The 26,225-nt window shown below is 58.8% G+C and overlaps 1 protein-coding gene across 2 annotated transcripts in view; it reads left to right on the forward strand.

Moving 5' to 3' along the window:
• The window catches only part of RBM19 (RNA binding motif protein 19), a 136,914-nt gene that overhangs the window by 86,723 nt on the left and 23,966 nt on the right, over positions 1-26,225 (forward strand). For both annotated transcript variants that reach the window (XM_028116643.1, XM_028116644.2), the window contains exons 22-23: positions 1,607-1,712; positions 14,548-14,668. In XM_028116643.1, coding sequence (XP_027972444.1) covers positions 1,607-1,712; positions 14,548-14,668 — 227 coding nt within the window. The remainder of the gene's footprint in view (positions 1-1,606; positions 1,713-14,547; positions 14,669-26,225) is intronic.

Below are 26,225 nucleotides of genomic sequence, written 5' to 3' on the forward strand. Positions count from 1 at the left end.
GGTCCCTACATTTGTCTGAAGAACTTGGAGCCAAAGGACCGTTTATCTGAATGAGCCTACGAGAAAACTCATCTGGCCACTGCCCTCCCTGGCCGAGGCTCTGGGGCTCCCACGCAGGAAGAGAGGCAGTGCCTGTCATGGGATGCTTCGGCCTTTAGGTGGCAGAATAAAGCAGGGTTTGCAGGCCCCACTCCTCAGGCCCTCCCACCTCACCTTCTTGCTTGTCCCCACCTGCCCAGCCTCTGGGCCCCAACCACACCCCCTCGAGCCCCCTCCGGTTGAGCTAGAGCCTCAGCCAGGCCTGGAAGACTGACAGGGCTCCGAGGCCTACCCCCTCCAGCCCCTCCCCTCCCCGGGAGGCTGGCCTTGTCGCCAGCCTTGGTGGGGAGCTGCTGGGGGAGCTCGGAGGAGACGTGCAGATTCATTTTGAGGATTCATAATGCCGCATTTACACACCATCCTGCCTTCAGAAATTGGGCTGGCAGATGCCTGGTCATGCTGGCAGGGCTGCGGGTTAACGCCTCGGATTTAGCTTATATCATTTCACGAGAGCTTATGGCCTTTACTGTGTTTTTACCCAATCGGTCTTTGGCCCTGAAGCATCCTAGGCCATTGAGTGTATGTGCCGTGTGCCTAGCCACCCACAAGTGTGTGTAGATTTTCAAATAAAATAACACCTCTTCAGATGCCGTACACATTAAATATTTATCGGTGGCAATTTGTGCATATATATTTGATAAATGGCCATCGGGATAGGGTTGGGGTGGGGGAATGAGACAGGAGAGCCAGAGAGGCCTGATCCTTTTGTCTGGGAATTTCTCGAACATTTATCTGGGAGGAGAGGGTTGGGGGAGGGCAGGGGATGGTCCAAGCTGTGTTTACCTGTTTGATCCCTGTCAGGGGGAGCCAAGCCATTTTCTTCTCCAGAGCTTTGCCTGACTTGGGCTTAGCAGATATCAAAACTAAAGCCCGGAGGTAGGGGACGTGGGGCTTAGAAGGGAGTAGCTGTGTGTCATTCCAGCACTGAGCACTGAAGAAACATCCCGGGGCCCGGGCCCGGGGCCGGGGGCAGAGGCTCATCCTGCTCTCTCCACGCAGGCTTGCTGTGTGCTCAGCTCAGCCGTGCAGGCGGATTCAGGTCAGGAGACCCTGCTGACTCCGAGTCCGGATCCCTGGCCTGAGCACACAAGCAGCCCTGTGCCCTGGCCACGCGTGTGCAGGGCTGCGTGCCCCCTGCCAGATAGCCCCACAGGCAAGGGGAGGCTGAGTGTGCCAGCCTGTCAGAGAGGAACCAAAAATTCTCCATCAGCATCTCCAACCCCGGTCATCGCTCCCCACCCACCGTGATGGCCAGGATCTGAAAGGAGAGAAGGCCAGTCATGCCCCGGAGCATGTGATAGCCAGTGGGAAGGCAACACTGTGTGTGTGTGTGTGTGTGTGTGTGTGTGTGTGTACACGTGCCTCCACACGTGCCCCCGCAAGTACTTCTCTTTTCTAACCAGAAAGGATTCATGTGTGAGAGTTGGTCCTGCCCTCCCACACACGTACGCCAGCCCCCTTGCAGGCCTCTATTCTTAAACTGCTGTGTTTTGCCTTTTGTTTGTAGCACCTTCGGGGAGCTGAAGACCGTCCGCTTGCCGAAGAAGATGACTGGGACAGGCACACACAGAGGGTTCGGCTTCGTGGACTTCCTCACGAAGCAGGACGCGAAGGTAAGACCGAGCCCTCCCCGGCCTACCCTGTCTGTCCTCTGGGCCCTTAGTAGGAGAAGCAGCTAAACCTCTTAACGGATGAGGGCGTGTCGCTGCCCCGTGGGGTTCTCCTGCTTTCTCCCTGACCCTGCTAATTTGTGCAACTCCCTCAGAAGAAAAGGCCCTGGGTTTTGTGTTTGGAGGAGGGCAAGTTCCGTGTCCCCTGCCCTCCCTGCCCACCCCCCCCCGACGTGACATCCGCAGGAACCTGGGATACAAGGTAGGGAGGCCGGTGGGTTTCCCGGGCCTCCCCAGCTCAGACAGAGCTCCCCGGTCGTGAGCACCCTGAGGCGGGCAGCGTGGGAGACGCCGTGCAGCATGGCAGGGGCTGGGGGCCAGCGCTTCGGGAAGGAGACGTGGCCAGCGGGACACACATTTTCCCACTTGTGGCTGGGGCCTCTCAGTTGTGTTGGTTATAGGTGAGGTCAGCCCAGGCAGGTGTATACGCACAGGTACAGAATTTCCCAGGCTCCTTGGAGACACAGCACCTTTCATTCTGGAATCAAGGAGGCCTCTCAGGATTTGGGCTCAGTGCAGCACAGGGGGAGGGGGGAGCCCAGTGGGTGCGGGGCCCAGCCCAGCAGCAGAGACGGTGTGGTCGGGGGTCCAGCTATGTCTGGGGGCTCCGTCATGAGCCTGTGTGTTTCCCGTCTGCTGGCCTCATCTTTCCTCAAGGGTACGGTGAAGCAACGGGCGGGATCCCCTCCACGTCACACGAGGCGGCCTTCTGCAGAGCAGGGGGTGTGTGTTAGAATCCCACCCGTTGGCCTTCAGCGAGCTGCCGTTGCCAGAGGCCCAGTGGGCGGAGCGGAAGGTGACATCTCAGGGACACAGCTGCAGCCTTTGTGGGTCCTGGGAACACGCGCAGGCACAGAGGGCACTCCTGGGACCTCGGGGAGCCTTGCCAGCCACCTTTGTCTCAGCGTCTTGAACTCAAGTGCCTGTTTTGTTGACACGTGGCCGCGTTTGTCCGGACATCTGCTCCCCTTTCTTCTCAGCTGGCAGTCTTTCCCTTTGCCTCCTGTGCGTGGCAGCAGGGGCGGCACCCCCTGCGCGCAACAGGCCCTGCCTGGCCCTGGTTCCCGTCAGCGGGGCAGGCACCTTTGGGGGACCCGCGTTGGCTCGGAGGGAAGCCTCGGAGGGCAGCCGTCCAGAGCGCCCTCCTGCCGGCCACTTGGCCTCCCGAGCCTGCCCTGCACCTCAGGTTCCTCAGCTGTAAGACAGCAAGGGGTACAGAACCGTTGTTTGCTCTCAGGGGTCCTGCATCAGGTTGTGAGCAGGGGAGAACAGGAGTGGGGAGCCACCCCCCGCCCCAGAGAGCTGCCTCTTCCGAGGGGCTCGTTGGGCCGCCTGAGTCAGAATCCTAGCTGTGCCGCTATCCGCTGTGTGACCTTGGGCACGCGCCTTACTTTCTATGTGCCTCGGTTTCCCCCTGTGTGAGACGGTGATAGGGTTTTCTTCATTTGGGTTGTCGCGGGGTTGGGATGGGGTGGTGTTCTTAGGATGGTGCTGGCCCTGGGAGCCCCGTCTGTTAGCTGTGATGAGGAGGAAGGTGGTGACACTGGTGACAAGGGCGCTGGTCTAAGAAGGAGGAGGGATGGGGCAGAGCAGAGCAAAGAGCCATCCAAGCCCTGCAACCGGAAGGCACCCGTCTTCCACACAGCGGCCTCTCTCCAGGGCAGAGGTTGCTGTCAGAACTGACGTGGCTCTTGGTGCCGGAGGGTCAGACCAGGCCATGGGCTCCCGGCCTCCAGTTCCAGGCACTGCATTGCGGGGACGCGGTCAGGGCGGTTGTGTCCTCTGAGATCCCAGGGACAGAAGGGGCCCCTCGGGTAGACAGGGCGGAGCGAGTGGCCAGCTGGGCAGCTCATGGCACCAGAGCCAGGCTGCAGAGGATGTTTCCGAAGGCCGGCCAGCCAGCACAGCCCTCTGGTGATTTATGCAGGTCACTCCTCTCGCTTCACCCCTTCCCCGCCTGCCTTCCATTCTGGGCTCCGGGAGAAGAAAGGGCAGCCGAGGACAGGGAGGACTCAACTCACAGCCCCTCCAGCTTTGGCCCCTCCTGCCCCTCAGCTCTGACAGGTGGCCGGCCAGGCTCTGGGGCCACTTCTGGCCCCGGCATCCCCCCACCCCTGCAGCAGCTCTCCCCTGTGGCTGCCACCCTACGAGCCGGCCCTCACCAAAGTGTGAACCCACCGGCAGCGCGTCCTCCCTGCACACATCCCTTTGCTCTTTTCGCCTCCCGGGGAAGCTGCTTCTCCCTCTCCTTCTCCGTGTCTGTCTGAAGAACTTTATTGTCTTCCGAGTGGCACGTTTAGCGCCCACCGCTGACCCAGAGAGCCATGTGCGCTGCATGCTGGTGAATAGAATTCTGACTACTGTATGTGTTGAGCCAGCACGAGGGTGGCTGTGAGTCTGAAGACGGAGCACGAGGCCATGAGGAGACACTGAGTAGAACACCCCAAGATCTCGGTTTACTGCCGCAGGAGGAATTTGTGGGAATGCTAGAGGAATGTGCCTGATCCCCATTCCCACGGCGGGCTTCCCGTGTGTGGCTCTCCTCCTTCGGAAGCCCTTGAGGAGGGACACCTCCTTTAGAAGCCTTTTCAGGGCTTGACTGATTCCCTGACCCACGCGAATCCCTCACGGGGGGCTTCACTCCCGTTGCCTGGCAGGACGCCCTTGCGGAGATGGAGGTCGTCACTCTCGGCATCGGCAACCCTTGAACCTGGTGTTGGAGCCTCCCCCCATTCCCGGGGACCTGGGCAGTGCTCAGATGTGAGGGAGAGGGGCGAGGCGGGAGGGGGTCATGAACAGCGCACTACACAGCGATGAGTCTGGAAAGCAATGGAGGAACTAACGGTTTCCGGGTGGGGCCGGGGCCTGAACCTGGGTATGTCGGCTCCCAGCACAGTGCTCCTTCCCCAGCATCAACCAGCCCCTTCATCGGCTGTCAGAGGAGAGAATTAGGCCCCGGTTGGTCCCTAGAGGCAGCCCCTCGGCACTGCCGTCTGCTGGGGCCCTGACACGTGCCCATCTGCGCCGCCCCCGCACCACGCACTGAGTCCTCCGACCTTTCTCCACAACACCGTGTCCCACCCCGCACGTGATCAGGGACTTTGTTATATCTGTCAGGCCCCTCTGGGTCAAACGCACACCCCCAAACTGGAAAGAGATTCCTGGCATGAGGCTCCACAGAGGCTGTCGTGGCAGAGCTCGGAGTAACCAGGCAACTGATGACAATAGCCAGAGGCTCCTGCGACCGATCGTGCTGGCTTTGTATGTGACATGTACACCGCGCACGCATTGTCTCGCCCCAACCTGCAGCAGCCCCGGGAATTGGGCAGGAGATTTGCATCACTCCCTCCCCGTGGCTCCCCACGGCCGCCGAGCTCCATCCATCTGTGCAGCCGCTGCGGAGCCCCGTGGACCGATCCCCATGGACCGATCCCTGTGCACCAACGGGAAGCCCAGCCCTGGCTCCGGGGCCGAGGCACTACGCTGGAGGAGACCCGTCTCCCCTCATCACGGACTCGGGCTCAGTGAGCCGGCACATTCCCCCATCCTAGGATGCTCGTTGGCCCTGATGTCCAGGCCAGGAAGTGTCAGTCCCTCTGAAAGTGCCAGAGTTCCCTAAAACTCCAGGGGTGATGAGCTGATGCTTCTCAAAGAACCTCTCCCCTCGAGGTGGAGGGGTGTGGGACAGAGGCTGACGAGGGAAGCCTGGAAAGTCAAGGACTCGAACCGTCCCAGATGCAGTGGTCTTCCCTGGGTAGCCTGGGTCTGCGCTCACATGCACGGCTCTCTCCCTGTCTCAGGCACCACATGGCTCTCTGGACCCTGATGTTTCCTTCTAGAAACATTGGCATTGATCAAAACTGTCAACTTCTCAAACCTTGTTTTCGGCAGGGAGGGTGCTAAGCATTTGCATTCGTCACTCTTCTTCCTCCCAGGACTCCAGGAGGTAAGTGGTGGGTGGCATTTGACACCTGAGGACACTGAGGCTCCAAGGGGTGAAGTCACTGGCCCTGGGGTCATGCAGCCAGGACTGGGCAGAGCCGGCCCACGTGCCAACCAGATGCCGAAGCCATGCGTCCAGGGCTTTCCCTCGCGGTCACTTGCTCACTTACACCGAGCGTCAGCCCCTCCTCTCTTCAGCACCCAGCAGAGAGAGGGGCTTGCCAATTAGAGACGTTTCGGTGGGGGGGGGGGGGGGGCAGAGCATCTCTTGGGAGCCCGCCCAGGCTGAAATGAGCCCCCCCCCCGCATCCAGAGAAGGAGTGAGCACCCTAGGATCAGCCCCACCAGCACACGTGTCAGCTTTCAGACCCCCGGGCCCAACAGCAGCCTGGCCTCGGAGGGGCCCCCGGTAGCCACTGGGATTCTTTCCGCAGCCGCCGCCTCCTCTCTCTTTGCCCAGAGCAGGCTGGTCCTGGAGGAGAGAAGGGAAGGGCGGCCCGGAAGGGAAAGGATGCGAAGAATGGACTCGCGGCCCGGAAACCAGAATATTAATTTTTTTCCCATGCATGCGCCTTTAATTTTTCCCTTCCCGAGCCCGCCGCGCCTTTGTACTTTTGCAGTTGCAGCTGGTTTTATTTGCCGCCGCTGCTGTTGTTTTAAAAGGTCTATTTTCACATGGAATGTTATCCAATTAGCAGAGCAATGTGTTGGCTTAAATAAACACTTGGGGGGAGCCGGCAGCGGGGAGACGTGATGGCGGCTGGTGTTGGCAGGCAGAGCTGCTCTCACCGTGGTCAACAGCGGCAGCTTTAATTGTGGGGTCGCACCGGTTAATGTGTCCCTGCCCGTTCCTCGCTTCGGCACCCTGCCGGGGGAGGGGGCGGGGGGTGGGGAGTGGACACATGCCCGCCCCCTGTGCCCCAGGGTTGGGGTGCTGCTGAGGGTTGTGTAGGGGGCCACCATCGGGCCTGGCCGCACCCATGCTGTCACCTTGCAGACTCTGCCAAAACCAGCCCCGTGGTGCACAGGGCCGACCGTGAGGGAGCCAGACACGGCCTCTCGAGGCCGGGACGGCCGCCCTGGCGCCGGGTGCCCAGTGTGGCCCACGCAGGCCTACACTGTCTTGCCTGCCCTATAAATGATGGTCGCCGTCAGGTTATCAGTGGTGTGTGCTCAACACATGTTTGCTTAATTGAGTGTAAGGGGGGAGTAGAGCTGTCTCCGTGGGGCCTGTGGGAGCGCGGCAGGGTCCGAAGGGGCCATCACCCCGTGGAAATGAGGAGGCCATGGATGCAGACAAGGGGTGTTATATCCCCGAACCCCAGGTTACTCATCCACCCCCACGTCAGGAGTAATACCGCCCCCCGAGGCAACTGTGAAGATGAAGGGCCAGGCCCAGGCCATAGGGCACGGCACCACAGAAAGGGCGGCAGCAGAGTGGGCCGGGCCCCCAGGGTCAGGGCTGCTGCCTGGCTCTTGGATATTCTTTGTCTTCCAGACACGTTAACTACAAGCCCACTCGGGGATGGGGGTTTTGTCCCCACTTTCCTGTTCAGGCAGGTGTGTGAGCTGCAGACCCTCATGCCCGTGGCTTATTCACAGTGTTTTTACCTCATTCCCATCGTTAGAGCCCAGGAGTAAAAGCATGTTGGAATCCTGAGCCTTGCATTTCAAGGCAGGGATTCAGGCTCAGCCAACACATTTACAGGCTGAGAAGCCAGGGTCCGGATGAGCCCCTCTCCTCAGCCTAGCAGGGGTGCCTCCTCCATTTCCAGGGGATAAGCGTGCCGTGAGGTACCCCTCTGCTCACCCCGTCCCTCCCTCCAGGCCTCTGCCCCCAGGGGAAGATCAGCTTCCAGAGTTTTCATTCAGATTTATCAGGCAGTCAGTCCACGTTACCCAGGAGAGCTGACCAGCCCAGTGGAGTTGGATGACTTTCTCCCCTCCAGGAGCACTACTCATAACTTTGGAAAAGCTATACTACCAAGGGCATCAGCAGGGACCAGGACTCAGGCCCTTACCGTGTGCCCGGCAGTGGGGTAAATGAATTGTTGCCATCTTATTTATTCTTCCTGCAGCCGCAGGAGGTCAGAGTGCCCCCACTTCACAGCGGAGAAAGTGGAGACCCAGAGACATGCCACCTCAGGTCACAAAGCCGGAAGGCAGCTGGGCCACGCTGTGGGCCCCACTTGGAGCCCAAGGCCATTAGCAGGCGGCACTGCCTCTTTGCCTGGTCCCTTCTGACCGTTGGTGACCTGACATTGGTTCTCTTCTCCCGGTGGCTCCTTTATCTCTCCAGAGGTCAGAGGTAGTGCCTCACCTTTATGTCCCCCACCGTAGTGTTGGCTCATGGTGGGTGCTCCAGGGATGTCGAGCTGAACTGGATAGAGCTGCACAGATGAACGCAGGAAGCGGAAGAGACACATCTGTTTGAGAGACGGAGTCGCCGAAGCCTGGAACCAAGGCCCCCCGGCTGTCTCTCTGAGAAACTTGTCCTCAGCTCCCCGGTCTCCTCACTTGCAGTGGACTGAGGTGCCGAGTGGGGTACCCCGGTCCCCCAGTCCCATGCCAGGAGCCCCAGTCATCCCGGGGACCGGCTCCCGCCTGCTGGCAGGACATGCCGAGAGCTTGCTTTGGGGATTGTGGGCACCGAGAATCAGGGACGAGAAGGTTCTGCCCCTCAGAGCTTGGGATGCTGCCCAGAGAGACACCGAGCATGCCGGCCCGGCAGACCCTCCTCCCAGCAACACAGGCCCCACATTCTTCAGCCACCTCCGCAGAGAGAAGGAGCCAAGCCCCCAGCGGTCCCCGCCAGGGCCCGGAGCTCCCGCTCCTGTCACTCGGTCCCGGGCTCCTGGGCACAGGGGGTCGCTCTTGGCCGTCTTAGGTCACACTTGCTCCAGGCATCGGGGGCGCAGATGGCAGATGGCTGGGCTCAGGTTGCCGTTGTCCATGCTCAGGTGGATTTGACGTCTGCAGAGAGAGGCAGCCCTCCCACTCTGCAAGACACAGAGCAGAAGGGGCCGAGAAGGGCCTGGACTTGTAAAGACAGGAGTCCTGTCCTCAGGCCTGGGCCATGAGCCACGGGCCCACGGGCCGGGAAGTCCAGCCAAGGGCACCAAGTGGACTTTTGTTGCCGGGAGGAGGAGGTCTATCTCCAGGGAGCGCTGCAGAAAGGTCAGGCCAGTGCTGCGCTGGCAGCCTTCCAGCGCCTTCCCTGTTCCGGAAAGACGGCTGCCAGGCCCAGTCACGGTCTAGCCCTGGTAGATTTCCTTGCGGGGTGGGGGAAGGGGGTGTTGCGGAAGAGGCAGCTGGGGGCTAGGGTTCTCGGAGCCCACAGTTGGTGGCTCAGGTCAGAGGGGATCCAAGGGGTGTGATTCTGGGACAGCCGAGCCAGGGAACCAGACGACGGTGGTAGCTAGCCTGCACTCCAGCCAGACCTGCCCACGCTGGCCTCAGTACGCCTCAATTCTCTGAGTGGGGCCAGGCCCCAAGACCTGCGATCCGAAGTGAGAAGTCCATCTGCCCTGGGTCAAGGCAGAGGAACTTGGGGCAGCCATCTGGGTCAGCAAACAGCCTCCTCCCTGATGATCCAAGAGGGATTTATGGAGGAGTAAGTAGGGCTCAGGGACTTGCCAGGGATGCTGATGCCCCCAGGGCCTAGTGACAGTGGGAGCTGTCTGAGAGGAGCCCAGTAGGTGCTCCAGGACTACTGGCACCTCCTGATGGCTCACCCGAAACAGAAACCAGAGTGTGAGAGCCCAGTTATATGGCCCATGGGAGTCGGCTGCAAAAGCTGGGAGAATGTTCCAGAAAGGAACAGGAATAGCCCGCACTGGCCATCGGATGATGAGAGGAAGCAGCTGCAGAGAGCAGGGGCTCCCCCCTTCCGTGGCAGTCTCCTCCCGGGCAAAATAATGCACACTTTGAGTTCCACTCTGGATCTTCGGGCTTCTGCAGTGACCCGAGCAGGTGGTCTGGTGGTGTGTACCCGAGTCCTGGTGGCATGGGCTGTTCCTGTCCCCTGAGGTCCCAAAGTCGTACCCGTTGGGAGCAGATCTGCCCCTCTCCATTGCTAGACGCAAGACCGTGTATGCACCAGGTCATGTCCTAATCGGAAGGCAGAGCGTCCCATGCATATGGGCAGCCGAAGACATAAGCTCCTTGTTCCTCTGTCTTTCGTGGTCTGTATCATAGGGGTGTGGAGGGACCACAGCAGGATGTTTAAGCCAGTCCTCCATCTCTGGCCAGGACCAACTTGAGTGTCCCTTCTAGGCTGCAGACCCTCGGTGAAAGAGTTCCACGGTTGGCTCCGTGAATATGGTAGCCCCCCTACCCCCTATCCACAGTTTGTTACCCACGGTCAGCCGTGGTCCAGAAGCAGGTGGCCCTCCTCCAGAGAAGGTCGGTGTAGCCTCACACGACGTCAGACGCCCACGTCATGCACCTCGCTCACTCCATCTCATCACCCAGGCACGTTACCCTCTCACACCATCACACGAAGAAGGGGGAATTCAGTACAGTAGCATATTTTGAGCAAGAGCACATTCATGTAACTTATCACAGTTTATTGTTACAATTGTTCTAGTTTATTAGCGGTTATTTTTGTTAAATCTCTTACTGTGGTTAACTTATAAATGAAACTTTGCCATAGATATGTCCGTATAGGGAAAATTTGTATGTGTGCGTTCCATATCACCTGTGGGTTTGGGCATCCAGTGGGGTCCTTGAACGTATCCCCCACAGATAAGGGGAGCGACCATGTTCCCTGGGCCACACTCTGTCCTGAGCACTGCTAGGGGCAGCGAGGAGAGAGGCCTTCCCTCCAAGGTTCAAGGCTGAGCCGAGGAGGCCGGCCCGCAGGCAGGTGTTCAGGGGGCCGGTGCTGGGCTGGAAGCCACGCAGGCAGGGCACAGGCAGGGCAGCTGGCTTTCATCTGTGTGAGGAGAGCAGGGTGTGCCCTGGGCCACCAGCAGGTTGGCTGTGACGAGGGAGCCCTTCCGCGGCCAGAGCAGGTTACAGAGGCCCAGGGATGGAAGGTACAGGGTCTGAAAGAAGCGAGAAGGAAGTTGACGTGTGTAGGGACCTTCGCCGGCGCCTGTTTTCCTTTCACTGAAATGGGTGAATAATGTCTGTTCTTATGAGTAGGTTGGGATCAGAAGCTTAGAGTTCCAACCCAGGAGATCCATAATCAAGGGGAAGAAGGCCCTTTCATTCCAAGGGAAGAAGACAGGCAGCAGAAGCAGGATTTGGAGAGAAGCACCAGGCCAGGAGTGTCTACCTCCCCGCCTTTTCTGAGACACCCTCATTGCACCGACTCCTGGGCACCCCCAGATGAACGAGGCCCTGAGAGCTGATTTGGCAGAGGTGTGCTGTGCCTGCAGCTGAGGTTCAGAACTCCCGGGAGGAAGGTGGCGTGGGTCTCAGTAGGCACAGAGGCCGGGGAGGAAGCTGCGGGTGGACCCCAGGCCAGAGTGGCCAGGGCTGCACATTCCCCTCTGCTGTGCCTGGAACCTTCCGTGTCTTCTGCACTAGCCTGAAAGCCCCTTGAGGCCTGGGCTGTGTCCTCCTCACCCACCCCCTGCCTTCTAGGATCCCCCAAATATAACAAGCTCCCTTTAGGCTCTTTTAGTGAAATACGACTACTCTGGATCGTCCAAGGCCAGTTTTAGCCTCGAGTCACTGTCCCTGCAGCCTGCAACAGTCTGAGGCCACTGCGTTGCAACTAGCCAGGCAGCGGGCACTCAGGAAAGCGGCCTGGTCTCCTATGAACCGGAGGGGACTGGGACGAGGGAAGCTTGGTCCTGCTGTTTTTGGAGAACCACGTGCTGTGCTCCAACGCCAAATGCACGAGAGCTTTTGTGTCCCACCGAACATTGTTCCTGCTCTTTGGTGGCATAAGGGGGGCAGAGGGCATCCATAATGATAATAATAATAACGGTGCTCTAAGTGTTAGACTTCACAGGTCACGGGCTCATCCTATCCATTTGCTGCTGCCACCACTCAAGGAAACGGGTCCCAGAGAGGTTAAGCAGCCTGCCCAAGCTCACGCAGCTTGTAAGTGGTGCAGTGGGGATTTGAACCAAAGTAGCCCAGGCCCAGAGCCCCCAGCCTTAATAGCTGTGCCACCTCACCTCTGGAGTTTGCAAAGCCCTTCCAAAGAGGAGATGAGAATTTGGAAGTGTTGCCATCAGAGGCAAGCGAGGAAAGGGAGTGTCTAGCAACTCCTACATTGAGCCGAGCCCTCTGCAGCCTTGGTGGGGCACAGCAATGGAGAACGGGGCTCCAGGGGTTGGAAGGAAACGCCAGTCTGAAGGCTGCACGCAGAGGGAGGCCGGGGTGGGGGCACCTCACCCGAGCCCACCTCCCAGGCCCCCACTCCCTCCCTTCTCTCAGCGGCTGAGCTCCCACCAGATGCAGCCTCGTGGCCCTGCCCGCCCACCTACGTCCCCGAGACCGCAGCTCCTCGGGGACCCGGGCGCCAGGACGAATACCCGCCACACCAGACTCCCGACTGACTTCTCTCCCCATCTTAAAACCCCAGCTCCCGCAGTCAGGCTGTTTCTCTGCCGTGCCCGCTGAGAACGCATGTGTTTTAAAGCTCTGAATGGCCCATTTCGGCTCGGAGTCCAGATGCATTTTTATACCCGTATGGAAAAAATGCAGAGGCTCTGTTGGCAGTCAGAAAGAGTTTTTTAAATTAAAGTCGAAAAGAAAAAAAGGGGAAAAAAAAGTTTCCTGCACCTGGCCCTTCTCAGAAAAGTGCAGCTGAGAAGAAAGCGTTTCTGTACTTTGACCACATGTCTCATTTTAAAAAAGATGCATGTCCCACCCAACCTCCCGCCAGTGCTTTCCAGATTCAGTTGTTGGTGGAATATCCGCTGTGGGCGAGCCCCGGGGCTTGTTGCGTGTTCATCCCACAATTAGCCCATTTTACAGATGAGGAGACCGAGGCTCCCAGTGGGGCATCGGCCTTACCCAGGGTCACCTCGACCGCCGTAACAAAGTACCACAGGCTGGGTGGCTGAAACCAACAGAAATTGACTGTGTCACAGTTCTCAAGGCTAGGAGTCCACGATCAAAGGGGCGGGAGTTGTTGGGTTCCTGTCAAGGGAAGTCTTTTCCCCACCTCTCCCTCAGCTTCTAGTGACAGCGACATTCCTCGGCCCCTGTCTCCACAGGGCACCCACCCTGCATCTGTCTTCATGTGGCCACAGTCATAGTGGTTTAGGGGGCCCGCCTTCTCCAGGATGCCCTCACCTTCACTGGACTACACCTGCAAGGACCTATTTCCAAATCGGGTCACAACCCGAGGTACCAGGGGCATGGATTCCAACATCCATTCTTGGGGGAACACGGTCTAGCCCGTAACAGTCATGCTGAATGAAGGCGAGGGCCAGAGGTGGATCGGTTCCGGTGTGGAGCTCTCCTGGGCATGCACTGCCTCCGCGCAGCATGGAGGAAGCAAGAGGGACGAGCCCCACGGCCCCTCTTCTCGTACCGCGGGGTGCTGACTGCAGCCCAGAAGCACAGACGAAGACGCCACCTTTAGCCACTGTTGCTTCCCGTGCTGACGGGCACCCGGGGCTGGCCCTGTCCACACCCACCACTGACCCGAGGCCTCTCTGCTGAGAGAAGGAAATTGCAGATGTGATAAGTCGGCAGTAACGGCACAACCAGGACGAGAGCTAGCATCTATTGAGCACTTACTGTGTACCCCCACACTGTTGTAGGCGCCTTCCATGTTAACTCTTTCTCATCTCCCACAGAACCCTTAGATTGGAATGCCATTAACATTCCCACTTCATAGACCAGGAAACTGAGGCCAGAGAGATTCATTAACTTACCCAAGGTCTCGAAGCAAGGAGGTACAGGACCTGCCCTGCCTAGATGCGGTGGCTCCGGGGTCTAGGCACGTGGCCTCTCTGAGCCATGGGAGAGCAGCAAGACGAGCCCCCGGGCGGTGCCACTTAGCTTGGGCTCTAGCAACGTTGAAGAGGGAGCTCGCCAGGACCGCGTGGTTCCATTCATCGGAAATGTCCAGAACAGGCAAATCCAAAGAGACAGAAAGCAGACTAGTGTTGGCCGGGGGCCGGGGGAGGGTGTGGGGCGCCCACTCCTGAGTGTGGGGTTTCTTCCGGGAGGATGATGATGAAGTGTTCTGAACTTGACACGGTGACGGCCGCACAACTCTGAATATCCTGAAAACCAGCGAACTGCGTACTTCAGATGGGATGGGTGACTTGCACAGTGTGTGGGTTACATCTCAGTAAAGCAGCCCCAAACACCAGAGAGGGGAGTAGGCAGAACTCAGACGCCAGGAGCAGTGAAGAGCCAGAGGACAGAGCTGCTGAGCCAGGAGAAGGAGCCAGCACCTGGGAGGGCGGGGGCCTTCCGGAGGCTGAAGGCAGCCTGGCCTCGGGCAGTAGAGAGAGATGGGGGACAGACTCCTCGGGCCTAGTGAAGGACAGAGCCACCAGGCAAAAGCAAGGGGCCTGGGGCCCCTGGCGGCCCAGTGGGAGGCGAACCGGCTCATGGGGTGGCCCTCCCCAGACAGGACACAGCATGGGAAAGGAGCCGGCCGCGGGCCCGGGCACCAATTACAGGCGGTTATATTGACGGCATGGTCACTTGCAGCTGTCTCCCTGGGAATGTAAGCCGCTAATTGAATAACGTGCCCAACAGCTCCCACAACCTCGCCAGAGAGCAGGTGTCGCCAGGGCTAGAACCTGGCCTTGGAGTTTGAGGTGCCGGCAGGCGGGAGGCGGACAGGATGCAGCGTCTGCGGTCGGTCTCCGCTAACTCGCAGTTCCATTTCCTGCCCTTGCTCCCCCAGAGAGCCTTCCACGCGCTGTGTCACAGCACCCACCTGTACGGCCGGAGACTGGTCCTGGAGTGGGCCGACTCGGAGGTGAGCCTGCAGGCCCTGCGGCGGAAGACGGCCGAGCACTTCCACGGTAAGCGCCGGGGCTGCCGAGAGGACTGCTGTTGGGCTGCATCGCGCGAGATGCCCTGTCTCCTTCCCTGCGTGTGCTGGGTGCCCTCCCTGTGCCCCCCAGATCTGCTCTCCACCCCCCTTTCCCTGCTTCACACCGAGAGGCTGATCTGTGTGGACGGCTCCCGTAGCCTCCATGCCCTTTAGCTTCCGGCTGGGTCGGGTCACTGGGAGGCCTGGCAGGAGATTGGGGAGAGGCAGAGACTGGGGTCAGGAGGTTTATCCCTTCCCCATCCCACCCTCCCGGCCCCCGCCTTCCATCCTGCCAGGTGGCTGGCTGGCTGACACTGCCACCCAAAGCCATGGCTCACATCTAGTTGCCCTCTCTACCCCGCACTTTCTCTCCAGGGCCCCGTGGCCAGCCTAGGGGGTCACTCACACTGAAATCCCTGCCCTCTGCCACCTCTTTGGTGGACCCTCCTCGGTTACTCCATTTGAGGACCATCCACTCCCTGCTGGGGGCCTGATGGTCACAGGACCTGACTCCACCTCTTACACACTTTGGTAGCATCACGTGGCCTCGGTGATTATTCAGTCCATCCCCAGAAAATACTCAGTGAGCACCTGCTCTCTTCTGGCCCAGGGGTGAGGCTGTGACCTAGCTGGTCGGCGGGTTTGAGTGGAAGAGGCCGGATACATTACTTGAGTGGGTGGTCTAGAAAGGCCTCCCTGCAGAGGTGACGTTTGTGCCCACGAAAGGGCTGTCTGAGCAGTGGGGACCTTGAGCTTGGCACCTGGAGAAGCAGGGAGGCCGGCGTGGCTGAAACAGAGAAAGTGGAGACAGTGGGGGGCTGGCTCACAAGGGGCCTTGTCCTATCCAGCAAGTTGCTGGGGAATCAGGCAGGAGGGGATGAGGGAAAGTCCTGAGAACACCAGGCCACAGTGGGCATGTGGAAGGCGTGGCAGGTGCCCCCAACTGGCCCTCCCAGTGTGCACCTCCGCACTCGGGATATCAAGGGACCTTTGAACTTGAATCCCATTTCCATACCTCTCCCACACATCTCAGAAGTGCGTTCACGGCCAGGCAGTAAAGGGCAGCTGCTAGCCTCCCACCCACTTAGGATCCTATTGGCTTTATAACGGCTGCCCAGGAAGTGGCCTTACCCAGCTGGGAATGCGTCTCTTCCCCCCACCTGCCTGGGAAAGCCGGGCTTGGTGACTGGGGCTCCGTAGTCTCAGCCACGGCATTGGCCACAGCTGCTCTGAGGTCTCAGGTGGCAGGCTGCCTTCCTCCACCCAGGAGTCCCAGGGACAACTGGAGGGTTCACGGCTCTCGGGGGCTTTCCTGGGTGGGCCAGTTACTCCAGGCGCCTGCCACTGCTCCCCTCACCCGTCCCCACTGGGCAGCGGGGAGCCAACAGTGTCACCTGGGGCAGTCTGGGGGTGTTGGCTACAAAGCCCGTGTGGGGATGGAGCCTGGAGCCAGGACGTGATCATTTACTGTCCCAGTCAGTGGCACTCTGTTTCCGCAGTCGTGCAGCGGCTTAGGGGAACCCTCAGAGGAGGCAGCGCGTATGGGGTGGCAGTTTTCCAGTTGGGCCTCGCCGGTCTTGCTCCGGGCTAGCAAGCAGGGCTTCCCAGCAGTGTCTCAGGGATGCAAGACTGCACCCCTCTCAGGTGTGCTACGAATGCCACAGAGACAGGGACAAAAGCCTCTGGCTGTAGTTCAGCCTGCCAGACCCTTCAGAATATGCCCTTGCCCTGCCCACTCCAGGAGCCTCTTCCAGCCTAGTCCCACCAAACCTCCCCGAACGCCATGCGGTGCTCTTTGTCTTCCCATGTGTTCTTCCCTCTGCTCAGAATGCTCGGCCCTCGAGTTTTTATTAAGCAGGCAGTGCCTATGCAGCCATTAAGGCCCAGCTCAAATGACACCTCCCCCAGGAAGCCCTCCCTTTCTCTGCCCCCCTCCTTACGTATCAGTAACAGCTCCGTTCTCTGCTCTCCCAGCTCCATCCCTGTACTTCCGTGCCGTGTCATAATTTATTTCGTTGTGGTTTATCCTCACCGGACTAATGCCTTTCCCTGCATGGAGACTGTGTCCTCGGGTTCCTCTCTGGGCCCCCGTGCCTGGCACAGCGTCCAGCACAGGCCGGGCCCTGCCCTCCGTCTCAGGCTGGGGAAGATACCAGCAAAGGCGCACGAACAACCAGAGAAATCAGGACTGAGTGCACAGTCCCAAGCTTACAACTCAGTAAGTCCCCAAATCCTGACGTGCCGAAAGGGAACCTGTCTGTATCGACAGCCATTGACAGGCCCAAATGCACCCTTCGGCAAATGTTTGTGTAAGGGACTCGGCCTGCTCCTCTGCACCGCCCACCCCCGGGGCCGGCGGCCTGCAGGCTCAGCAGTTCTGCCCCACGTCGGAGAGAGCCCCCTTCAATAAATTGAGTTCCAGAGACAGCATTATTGCCTCACCCCAGCGGAAAGACTCGGCCAGGAGCGTTTCTGTGGGATCGGCTGTCTCCGAGTATCCGCTGCAGGCCGCGGCCCAAACAGGCCAGGTACGGCCACGGCAGGAATAGAGGCAGGAGCTTCCTTCCACACACCTGCCCCTGCATTCCCCAGCAGCCCTGCCAGATAGGCATGATGAGCCCTGGTGTTTTGTTTTGTTTTTTTAATTTTAAGATTTTATTGATGTATTTGAAAGAGAGCAGGAGCAGGGGAAGGGGCAGAGGGAGAAGCAGACTCCTCACTGAGCAGGGAGCACCAGGGATCAGAACCCTGGGGTCATGACCTGAGCCACCCAGGCGCCCTTGATTAGCCCCATTTTACGGATGGGAAAACTGAGGCCAAGCAAACATTGAAATGACATGTGACAGCTACTGTTTATTAAGGACTCACTCTGCGCCAGGGCCCGTCGCCAGTACATGACCTGCACCATCTCACTTAGCCTCGCAACGTCAGTAGCAGCTGTAGGCACTACTGTCTCCATTTTATAGACAAAGAAACTGAGGCACGCCCGCGGTCACGCAGCTGGAAAGGGGCAGATGTGAACCCCAGGCCAGCTCTAGAGCCTCCCAGCCCACCCCGCTGCCCTGTTCTGCCTGGTACTAGCAAATGCCATTTTCCGGAAGTTTGGGGCCTTTATTTGATCCGGGGTGTATGAGTGTTTCCTGCGTGGCTTCCCTCATCCTGACTCATCCAGACCCTGAATGTAGACTCTCCTGGGTCCCTTCCAGAAATGGAGGGGATGAATAATAGATGATGATGGAAAATGTCAGGTGGCCCTCTGGAACTGATGCAGCATGTCCTCATAGAAGGCCCTGTGGGGTGCACGTTACCATGTCCCCACTTATAGGCGGGAAAGCTCAAGTGCAAGGTGAGAGGAGAGCCCCGAGGTCGGTTTTGAGGGTCAGCCCAGCTCTGTGTTTGGACCCCCTTTGAGTCCCCCTGGAGGAACATTGCCCTCTCAGGTTCTGGAAGGGGTCATGAGCTCTGAGCTAACCGAGTGTGCGGAAATAAGTGCTACCAGACAGACCCTGCCCACATCAAGGGCAGATGGGCAGGGTCCCAGCAGGGAACAGAATTTACCCCAGGGGTTGGCAGGAAGAGCCTGTAATGCAGAGGTGAGGGCAGGGGGCAGAGGTGAGCAGTAGTGAGGAGCAGTCCTCCCATCCCCAGGGCTTATAGGGACAGGCGGGGAGGAAATGATGTTCCTGGGGTCCATCGAGAGCAGGGCCTGCGGACACTTACTCAGTCCCCTAGTATAGAGGGCTACAGCCAGTGCCGGAAAATTCCGCAAAGCAGGGGCGGGGGCTGTGGGAAAATGCCTGCAGCTCCCTCCCCTCCCACCTCTGCTCCCCTCGGGGTCTCCCCTTGGCCCATTGCATCTGTAAGCCGGAGGGCCAGGTCCCCTAGGGACACCTGCCAGGGGACAGCAGGGCAGAGGTTGGATGGGGTGGCACCGGAGAATATCCAGCCCATGTGCTGCCCACAAACAGCAGGGGTGTGGCTGGGGTGGGGGGCCGGCCAGCTTTGCTGAGGGGAGGCCTCCCATCTGGAGGGGTGTCTCAGACGCGCGCTCGCCTGGGTGTCAAACCTCCACACTGGCCTCACCTGTCTGGGTTCGAGAAGAGGCGACAGAAAGGCAGCCTGAGAGTAAAGTCATTCCCGGTCGGTTGTTTCCCAGCACTCTTTCTCAAAGAAACACATGATAATCCTCGGAAAACAAAAGAAAGCTATGTTCTCTCCAGAACATAGCAAGATAAGACACAGGGATTTGTACCCTAGAATCCGTGAAACCTTGTCTTCGTGGATCCTAGTCTAGGGCTGGCCTCAGAGGAGCTGTGAACACCCAGAAATGTCATCGGGGGGGGGGGGTTGTGCGTGCATACATTCGCATGCACGTGTATGTGCACGTGTGTACGTCTCTGGCAAGAGAATCTGTTGTCACCAGATTTCCCGTAAGCTCCTGGTCCCCAAAAGGTTGGCTTTAGGAGAGAGCGTTGACCTTGTAGTCAAGGAGACCCGGTTTCTGTTGCTCCTTGGCTAAGTGTCCAAGGAGGCGTCAGTGCGCCCTCTGGGCTTCCGTTTCCCCTTTCACCAACCAGGGAGGCTAACCAAGGCACCCACCGCCTTATAAAATTGTCCTGAAGATGATCTGTGAGTAACAAAAGCATCAGAAGCTGCCTTGTTGGGTTTTTTCGCCCACAGGGCACTCCCCCCACCGCAGGGCACTCCCGAGGTAGAGGTGTGTGTCTTCCCATTTTACAGATGAAGGGAGGAGGCGATGAACTTGCTTGCCTGGGGTCACGCAGGCCGTGAATGGTGAAAGCCAGGTTCCAGCTCGTACAGTCCGTCTTAAGCACCCTGTACTCAGGGCAACGGCTCCATCCGTCCTTCCCACGTTAGCTGGACCCTGGGGGGTGAGGGGCGGGTTGACAAGTCGGCCCAGAACAGGTGCTCTGGAGCCCGCAGTCCCTCCTACCCACCCACCCCATTGTCTGAGCTCTTTGGGGAACGGGCGGTGCCCCCGCAGCCCTAAATGTTCAGAATAGGGCTGCTGGCCTCCTGCTCTCCTGGCTGGACCCTTTTCCCTGCTCTGCCCCTTCCCCGTGGCGAAAAATACCCAGCTCGTTTGTGTCAAAATCCGCATTGTTCAGCGCTTCCAGGGCCCTGGCAGACTCCGAGGGCAGGTGGGACCCATGCCCAGTTTCCTCCCTCCACGCCAGGCTTTGCCAGGAAGGCACTTAGATCTCAGGTGGAGGCCCCAGCCCCGTTTGCCCAGCCCGAGCCCCAAGGCCACAACAAAGGGCTCCCCGTGGAATGTGGGCCGGGAAATGACAGGCAGTCGTTTCAACCATTCAGCAAGCCCAGGCACGAAGCTAGCTGGCAAACCCAGAGCTCCACAGCCCCTGCAACCAGCCCGTCTCTCCAACCATGGGTCCCTGATGAGCCTAGGTGAAGGTGGACGGCGCCATATACGTCAGGCTAGATTAAGACTAATTATTATTACTGCTATAACAACTTTCATCTGTTAAGCCTTACTCCGTGCCAGGTGTTATCGACAGAGTTGCAGGTATTAATCCTGCAGAATCCTAGGAGGTAAATACCGTCATGAGCTTCTGCTTCACAGATGAGTAAACTGAGGCACAGAGAGGGCAGATACCCTGCCCAAGGGGGCACCCGGTTACTAGCGGCCGAGTCAGGAGCCAGACCTGGGCTTTTGGCCATCCTGCTGGACTGAGTCTTTGTATCAGCGGGTGCGCACCGGTGCCCCTTCCGCTTAGCCCCGGGGGTGTGTCCCCATACCTGCTCTTTGTCTTCGGGCACGGCACTCGGCCTCAGCTCTGTCATCCATACGGCGGGACGAGGGTGCCCACCTCCTCTGGGGAGCCATGGGGCTCAAGGAGATGATGCTTCTAATGCTCCTGGCACGAGTGAGCGTGCAACACATGTCACTTCCCCAGTTCTTCCTTCTCGGGGCCGCCCAGTCAAGCCAGGCTGAGGGAGGATGTGCTCAGGACAAGGAAGAGAGACAAAAGAGGAGCCCTGGTTTTTATAAGGCTGGGCGATAACCGAGTGCGTGTGTGTGTGTGTGTGTGTGTGTGTGTGTGTCCGCGTGTGTGAGAGAATGGAGCTGCCCAGCACGTGGCAGCGCCCAGGACGGTGCATTTGCATCTGACTCTGGATGCAAGCCCGTCTCCCGTGTCTTGAGTGTGTAGCCCCATGCTACATACTGGCACACAGTAGACGCTGAGTACACAGCATCGAGGAGGAGGAGGGGAGGATTCCTCGCTGGGGAGATGGTGTTCGGAATGCCCTGCCTTCAGACGCAGGTGTAGGACCTAGATGTGCTCCGTGCCCAGCCTGGTGCTCGCCGCTCACCGGGGCTCCTGTATTGGCAGCCAGAGAGGCTTGTTTGAAACCCCCCGGCATCCCCACCCTCTGGAAGCCATCCTCCTATCCCTTGTCCCCGTAAGATGGCAGGGTATTACGTTTTCCTACGATACGCCCATCACATTGAACAGCAAAGAGCAGGTCTCTGAATGTCATTGGCAAAGTTGCCGAGTCTTGACACCAGACAGGCGCTTTGAGAGGGAACAGCAAGACGGCCGTCCTCCCTTCGCCCCTGTCCTGCCCTGCCTCCCCTCCTGGCCCAGAACCAGCTGTCCCCTCTGCACCTCGTGGGCCCCGGTAGGTGAAGTGCTGTTCTTTAGCGCTTCACATGCGGGAGGGTGAAAAGAGAGAGCAAGGAGGGAAGAAAGAGGAAAGTCGGCCACTGGCTGTGTCCTTTTCTTCCCGAGCATGTTACAAACCAGCAGGGTCGAGGCATCGAGAAGCTTTCAGGGCCTCGGCAGGCCGCGATACCCGTGAGTGGCACCGAGAGAATATAATGGTAGAGAAGCAATCCGCCCGCAGAACCCTCTGTTTCAGAGCCCGCACAGCCAGGGAGGCCCGGGCAAACAGGCTTTTATTGGGCCGGGAGCGCGGCTCTGCTTCCCGCCGTTGTCTTATTCCAGCTGCGAGGACTGATGGGCTGTGGTTAGCGGTTGCACCTTTCACCCCCGGAGCCGGGAGCGCAGACATGACCGGCATGGCAAGCGGATGGCAGTGGCGCCTCCCCCGCCCGCCCGAGCCGGCCCAGGCCGGGGCAGGAGATCTGCGCTCTCCGGGTGCGGATGGGTGCCCGTCCCGGTGGGTCACGAGCCTCCAGCACACACTGCCCACCCCCCAGCTGGGGACCAGCCAGGGAAGGGGCCTGACTTGCTGGTGCCCTCGTCCTGGCAGCCCGACCCCGGCCCCCCCTCACCCGCAGCTATCAGCCAGAGTGTCAGAGATTGGCCCTCTCCCTGGTACCCCTTGTCTGCTCAGTTCCCCCATCGTGCCCCTCGCCCCATTCTCCTGCCACTTTGTGTTCCCATGTGCAATTATCTGATGTCTCTTCTCCCCACGAGCCTCTGCCCTCCAGGGCACGGGGCCCATCTCCGCATCCCCTGTGTGGCCCCGCATCTAGGACAGAGTGGGCACTCCTTAACTGTCTGTGGGCCGGACACACACGATCATTGGAAGGGCCCATTCTGACCGAGCATCTCATCTCCAGCAGCCACGGTGCAGGAGTCGGCTCAGTCCCTCCTCACTGTCAGCTCACAGGAGGGAACCAGGGCACAGGGAGATGAGTTCACCAACCCCACCCCCACTTCCATAACTTAATCATTCCTAGGACGGCACATTTTCAAAAGATCAGGGACCAGGAGAGCCCGTTATCCCCACGCCAGCCCTTGCTAGACCGTCAGCTGTGCAGCCAGCCCTGGAGCCCTGCTCGGCCTGAAGCCAGCTGTTCCCCCACCTCGAGCCTGGACACACCACCAGTCTGAAAGAGGCAGTCACGTGACTTCTTATTAGCGACCACGTCAGGTGCAGGAGAAGAGGAGGGGAGAGGGCTGAGTGGAGGACCCGCTCTGCATGGGGTACACGGCCGAGGGGTTCGGGGACGCCGTCCCATTTTAAGCCTCCCAGCTCACTGGAAAGAAGTGCTGTTCCCATCTTTCTGGGGTGCACACTGAGACCCAGAGAGGTCTAGTGAGTTGCCGGAGGGCACACAGCTTTGCACACTGAACAGCCAACCCTATCTCACCGTGCCCTATTCCGCAGAAGTCCCCAGATCCCAAATCTCCTCCCCTTTATTGGACCTGGCCTCCCAATCCAGGTAGGGCAGCTCTTGCAAACCAGAGCCCACAGCCAGATCCAGCCTACAGCCTGTTTTCGTAAATAAAGGGTTTTTTTGACATATGGCCGTGCCCGTTTTTTCCCGTGGTCGGTCGGGCCGCGTGCTCTTACTGTGAGGGAAGAGCAGAGGGGCTGCCACGGAGATCCTGTGGGCTGCAAAGCCGAAACTATTTACTGTCTCCCCGCTTACAGAAAAAGTATGCAGCCCCTGGGACTCGAGAAATAGCTGCCCTTATTTTATCTAAGGGCCACGGCGATGGCTAATTCCCCCTACCATGAGCTCTCCTTTCTCAGAGAGTATACAGTTCTAGAAGCATCACGGCCACACCCTTACCGCCCCCCCCCCCCCAACTGAAGTCTCTGCTTAAGAACTCCAGCTTTCCCTGGGAAGGAGGCCCATTGTTCTGTCCTTCATTTACTCTGTTCATTCATTCATTGATTCATGTGCTCAACTTTGCACTGACCACCTCATGATCAAGCCTTACTCAACCCTGAGGACCAAGCAGTGAACCAAAGAGAAAGCCCCTGCCCTTGCGGAGCTGATATTTCAGGGGGAGAGACAGATGACCAAAAAGAAAAAATAAATAACAAAGTTAGGATAATAGCAAGCCCTATGCAGGAAATTAGAAAGGATAGCAAGATGCTCCTCAGGGGTGGGGAGGAGTGGAGAGATTTCCCCCTCATCTTGGCACAGCCCTGGCCCAGAAAGTCTTTCCAAGGAGTCAGTGTTTTTGTGATGGGAGGAAAAAACCAGCCAGCCCAAGATCCAGGGAGGGGTGAGGGGGGACGACATTCCAGGCACAGGGACTGCAGGTGCAAAGGCCCTGTGGCAGGAGCATAGTCATCACAGGCCACCATGGCTAGAGAACAGTTCCAGGATGGAGAATGCTAGGAAACAAAGCTGGAGAGAGGCCAGCAGGGCTCCTTGTGGGGCCTGGCAGGAAGCCTGGCTTTTATTCAGCATAAAGCAGGAAGTCCCTCGAAGATTTAAGAAGGGAGGATTTACACTGTCAGACCTCTTCCTCCCTGTGCTATGGGGCATGCATCGTAGAGGGGCAAGAATGGAGGTAGGAGTCCCATCATGGTCCTCCCAGCAAGCAGGGGCAGTGGCCTGGGTGGGGACAAAGACCGGGGGATGGAGAGAAGCAGGTAGTGGATTGGGCCTATGCGGTGAAGGTAGAGCCAGCCTAATTTGCTCCTGGGAGGCATGAGGGAAATTAAGGCCAGTGTGGAGATTTCTGCTCAGAGCCACTCCAAGGGTGGTGGTGCCTCGTGATGATGAAGCCCAGGAAGCTGGGAAAAGCAGGTGGGGGTTGGGGGGGCACGTGGGGTTTGAGCCACCTTATTAGGACTCCCCGTGAGATGTCAAGCCGATAGATCTATGAGTTCGGAGCTCAGGGGCGAAGTCTGGGCTGAGATATAAATTTGGAAGTCATCAGCATACAGATGATATTTAAAGCCTGCAACAGTTCACCAAACCCCCCCCCCTTCCATAACTTAATCATTCCTAGGACAGCACATTTTCAAAAGATCGGGCACCAGGAGAGCCCGTTATCCCCACGCCAGCCCTTGCAAATATGCCTTCTTGATCTTGGCCATGAAAACATAATCATCGGGCTTTAAAAATCACAGTCGGGAAAGTTCAAGCAAGTATGTGAAGTCACAGAATTTATTATTCAGAATATCCCTTTGTTGTGGATCTTTCAGCTCCCTGGAGACGGAAGGTGCCTGGAAGCTCCCCTTGCCACATTTTTGTTCCTCCATTTGGGTGCCTCTCGTTCCCTCCTCAAGGCTTCACAGAGGCAGGCAGCCCTTCCTCCAGAGGCATCGAGCGCCCCAGCAGGAAGCAGCTGAGGGGGACTGTCCCACCTGCCACCGCGGGGACAGCGACCTCAGGGCCTGAGAGGCGTCTTACCCCTGCCCTCTCGGAAGGGCACTGCCTTCCCTGGCCAGAGCGCTGGGTTTCGTCCTTTCTGGGGGGCACCAGGAGAGGTTGAAATTGGCTCGGAGACCAGCTCTTTTCTTGAGCGCCCCCAGCCATCCCAGCTGGAGGAGGCAGAGTCGAGTGAAGACTCACGGAGAAGCGGGAATGGTCCTGGTCAGGCAGCTCCTGGGCGGCAGCTGCCAGCAAGGGTGCAAATGGCTGGCAGCGGGGAGGGATCCACGTTCAGACAGCCGAATGCTTCTGCCTGCCGAGGTGCTGGGGAGGCTGGAGGGGGCTGGAGGGGCCTGGAGCCGGCGGGAGCAGGTGTCCCCAGGCCATCTCCCCTCCTCCTCTTCCCTCCTTCCTGCCCCACGCCCCGCCCCGAGCCTCTCACAGTGGTGTTTTGGAAATATTTCCAGGCGCTTCAGCAATATCCTGCACTCTCTTCCCTTTCCCCCGGGAGCGGCTGTCCGTGCGGGGAAGGTACTTGCTCCCAATCCAGCTAAATTGTTATTGACTTGTGTTCTCTGCGTTCCGCAAACATTTCACTCAGCCGTCGCCAGCGAGGCCAGGAATCCCTGCTAGGGCTAACGGGGAAACCAGCTGTGCCGGGCCATTTCTCCTGCTCTTCCTCATCGATCACAGAATTAAACTGACAGAAGGAGAATTTCAGAGCGACTTGGGAGGGGAAGGGGCCAGGCCCGGATTGGACAGGGGTTCGGGGACCTGGGGACCAGAGTGCTGGAAAGAGGGGCGGGAGGAGGGTGGGCTTCCCTCCAGGGTTGTGGCTGGTGGCAGGGGGCGGCCGATTTTGCTTCTGAGTTGTCGGTTGGCCCAGGCCAGAGAAACCCACGAAAAGCAAGACAGACGGGGAGGTTTTTGTTCCTGCTTCGTGGCCACGAGTGAAACTAGTGGGGTTCTGTAGACAGAGAAGAGAGAGACCATAAATCAGAGGTTGCGCAGGTGAGCTATCAACTGAGCTCAGCTGCAGATCTTTATTTTGCCTATAAAATTTTTTCTTAAATGAATGGCCACTATTTTGCTATCAGAAGGTTTGACCTGAAAAATTGAGATTCTAGCCTCTGGAAAAATCGGGTCTGACCACCCTGGTGCTACGGGCCCATAGGGCATCTGGGCCAAGTTGCCGCAGTCCACGGCCCACCCTATCATCTCCCCTCCCGTGCCTGCCTGGCTGCTTGAGGCCTGCGCACATCCACATCCGGTGCAGACTTCCTTCCACCTTGGGCCCCGAGGACACGTCCTCCCTTCCAGTCTCTACTCCCAGCGGAGGGCTGTACCAAGAGGAGGGGGACAGGAGGCTCGTGCCCATCAAGCCACTACTAGAAATGGAAAGATCCCTCCAGGCCTGAGGCAGGGGAGTGGGGGACGCCTTCCAACTGTTCTGCTTCCTTTTCCTTTCTTTGTT

This window comes from Eumetopias jubatus, unplaced genomic scaffold, assembly GCF_037043125.1.
Source record: "Eumetopias jubatus isolate StellerSeaLion01/CBP00866 unplaced genomic scaffold, mEumJub1_p1.0 scaffold_16, whole genome shotgun sequence".
Taxonomy (NCBI): Eukaryota; Metazoa; Chordata; class Mammalia; order Carnivora; family Otariidae; genus Eumetopias; species Eumetopias jubatus.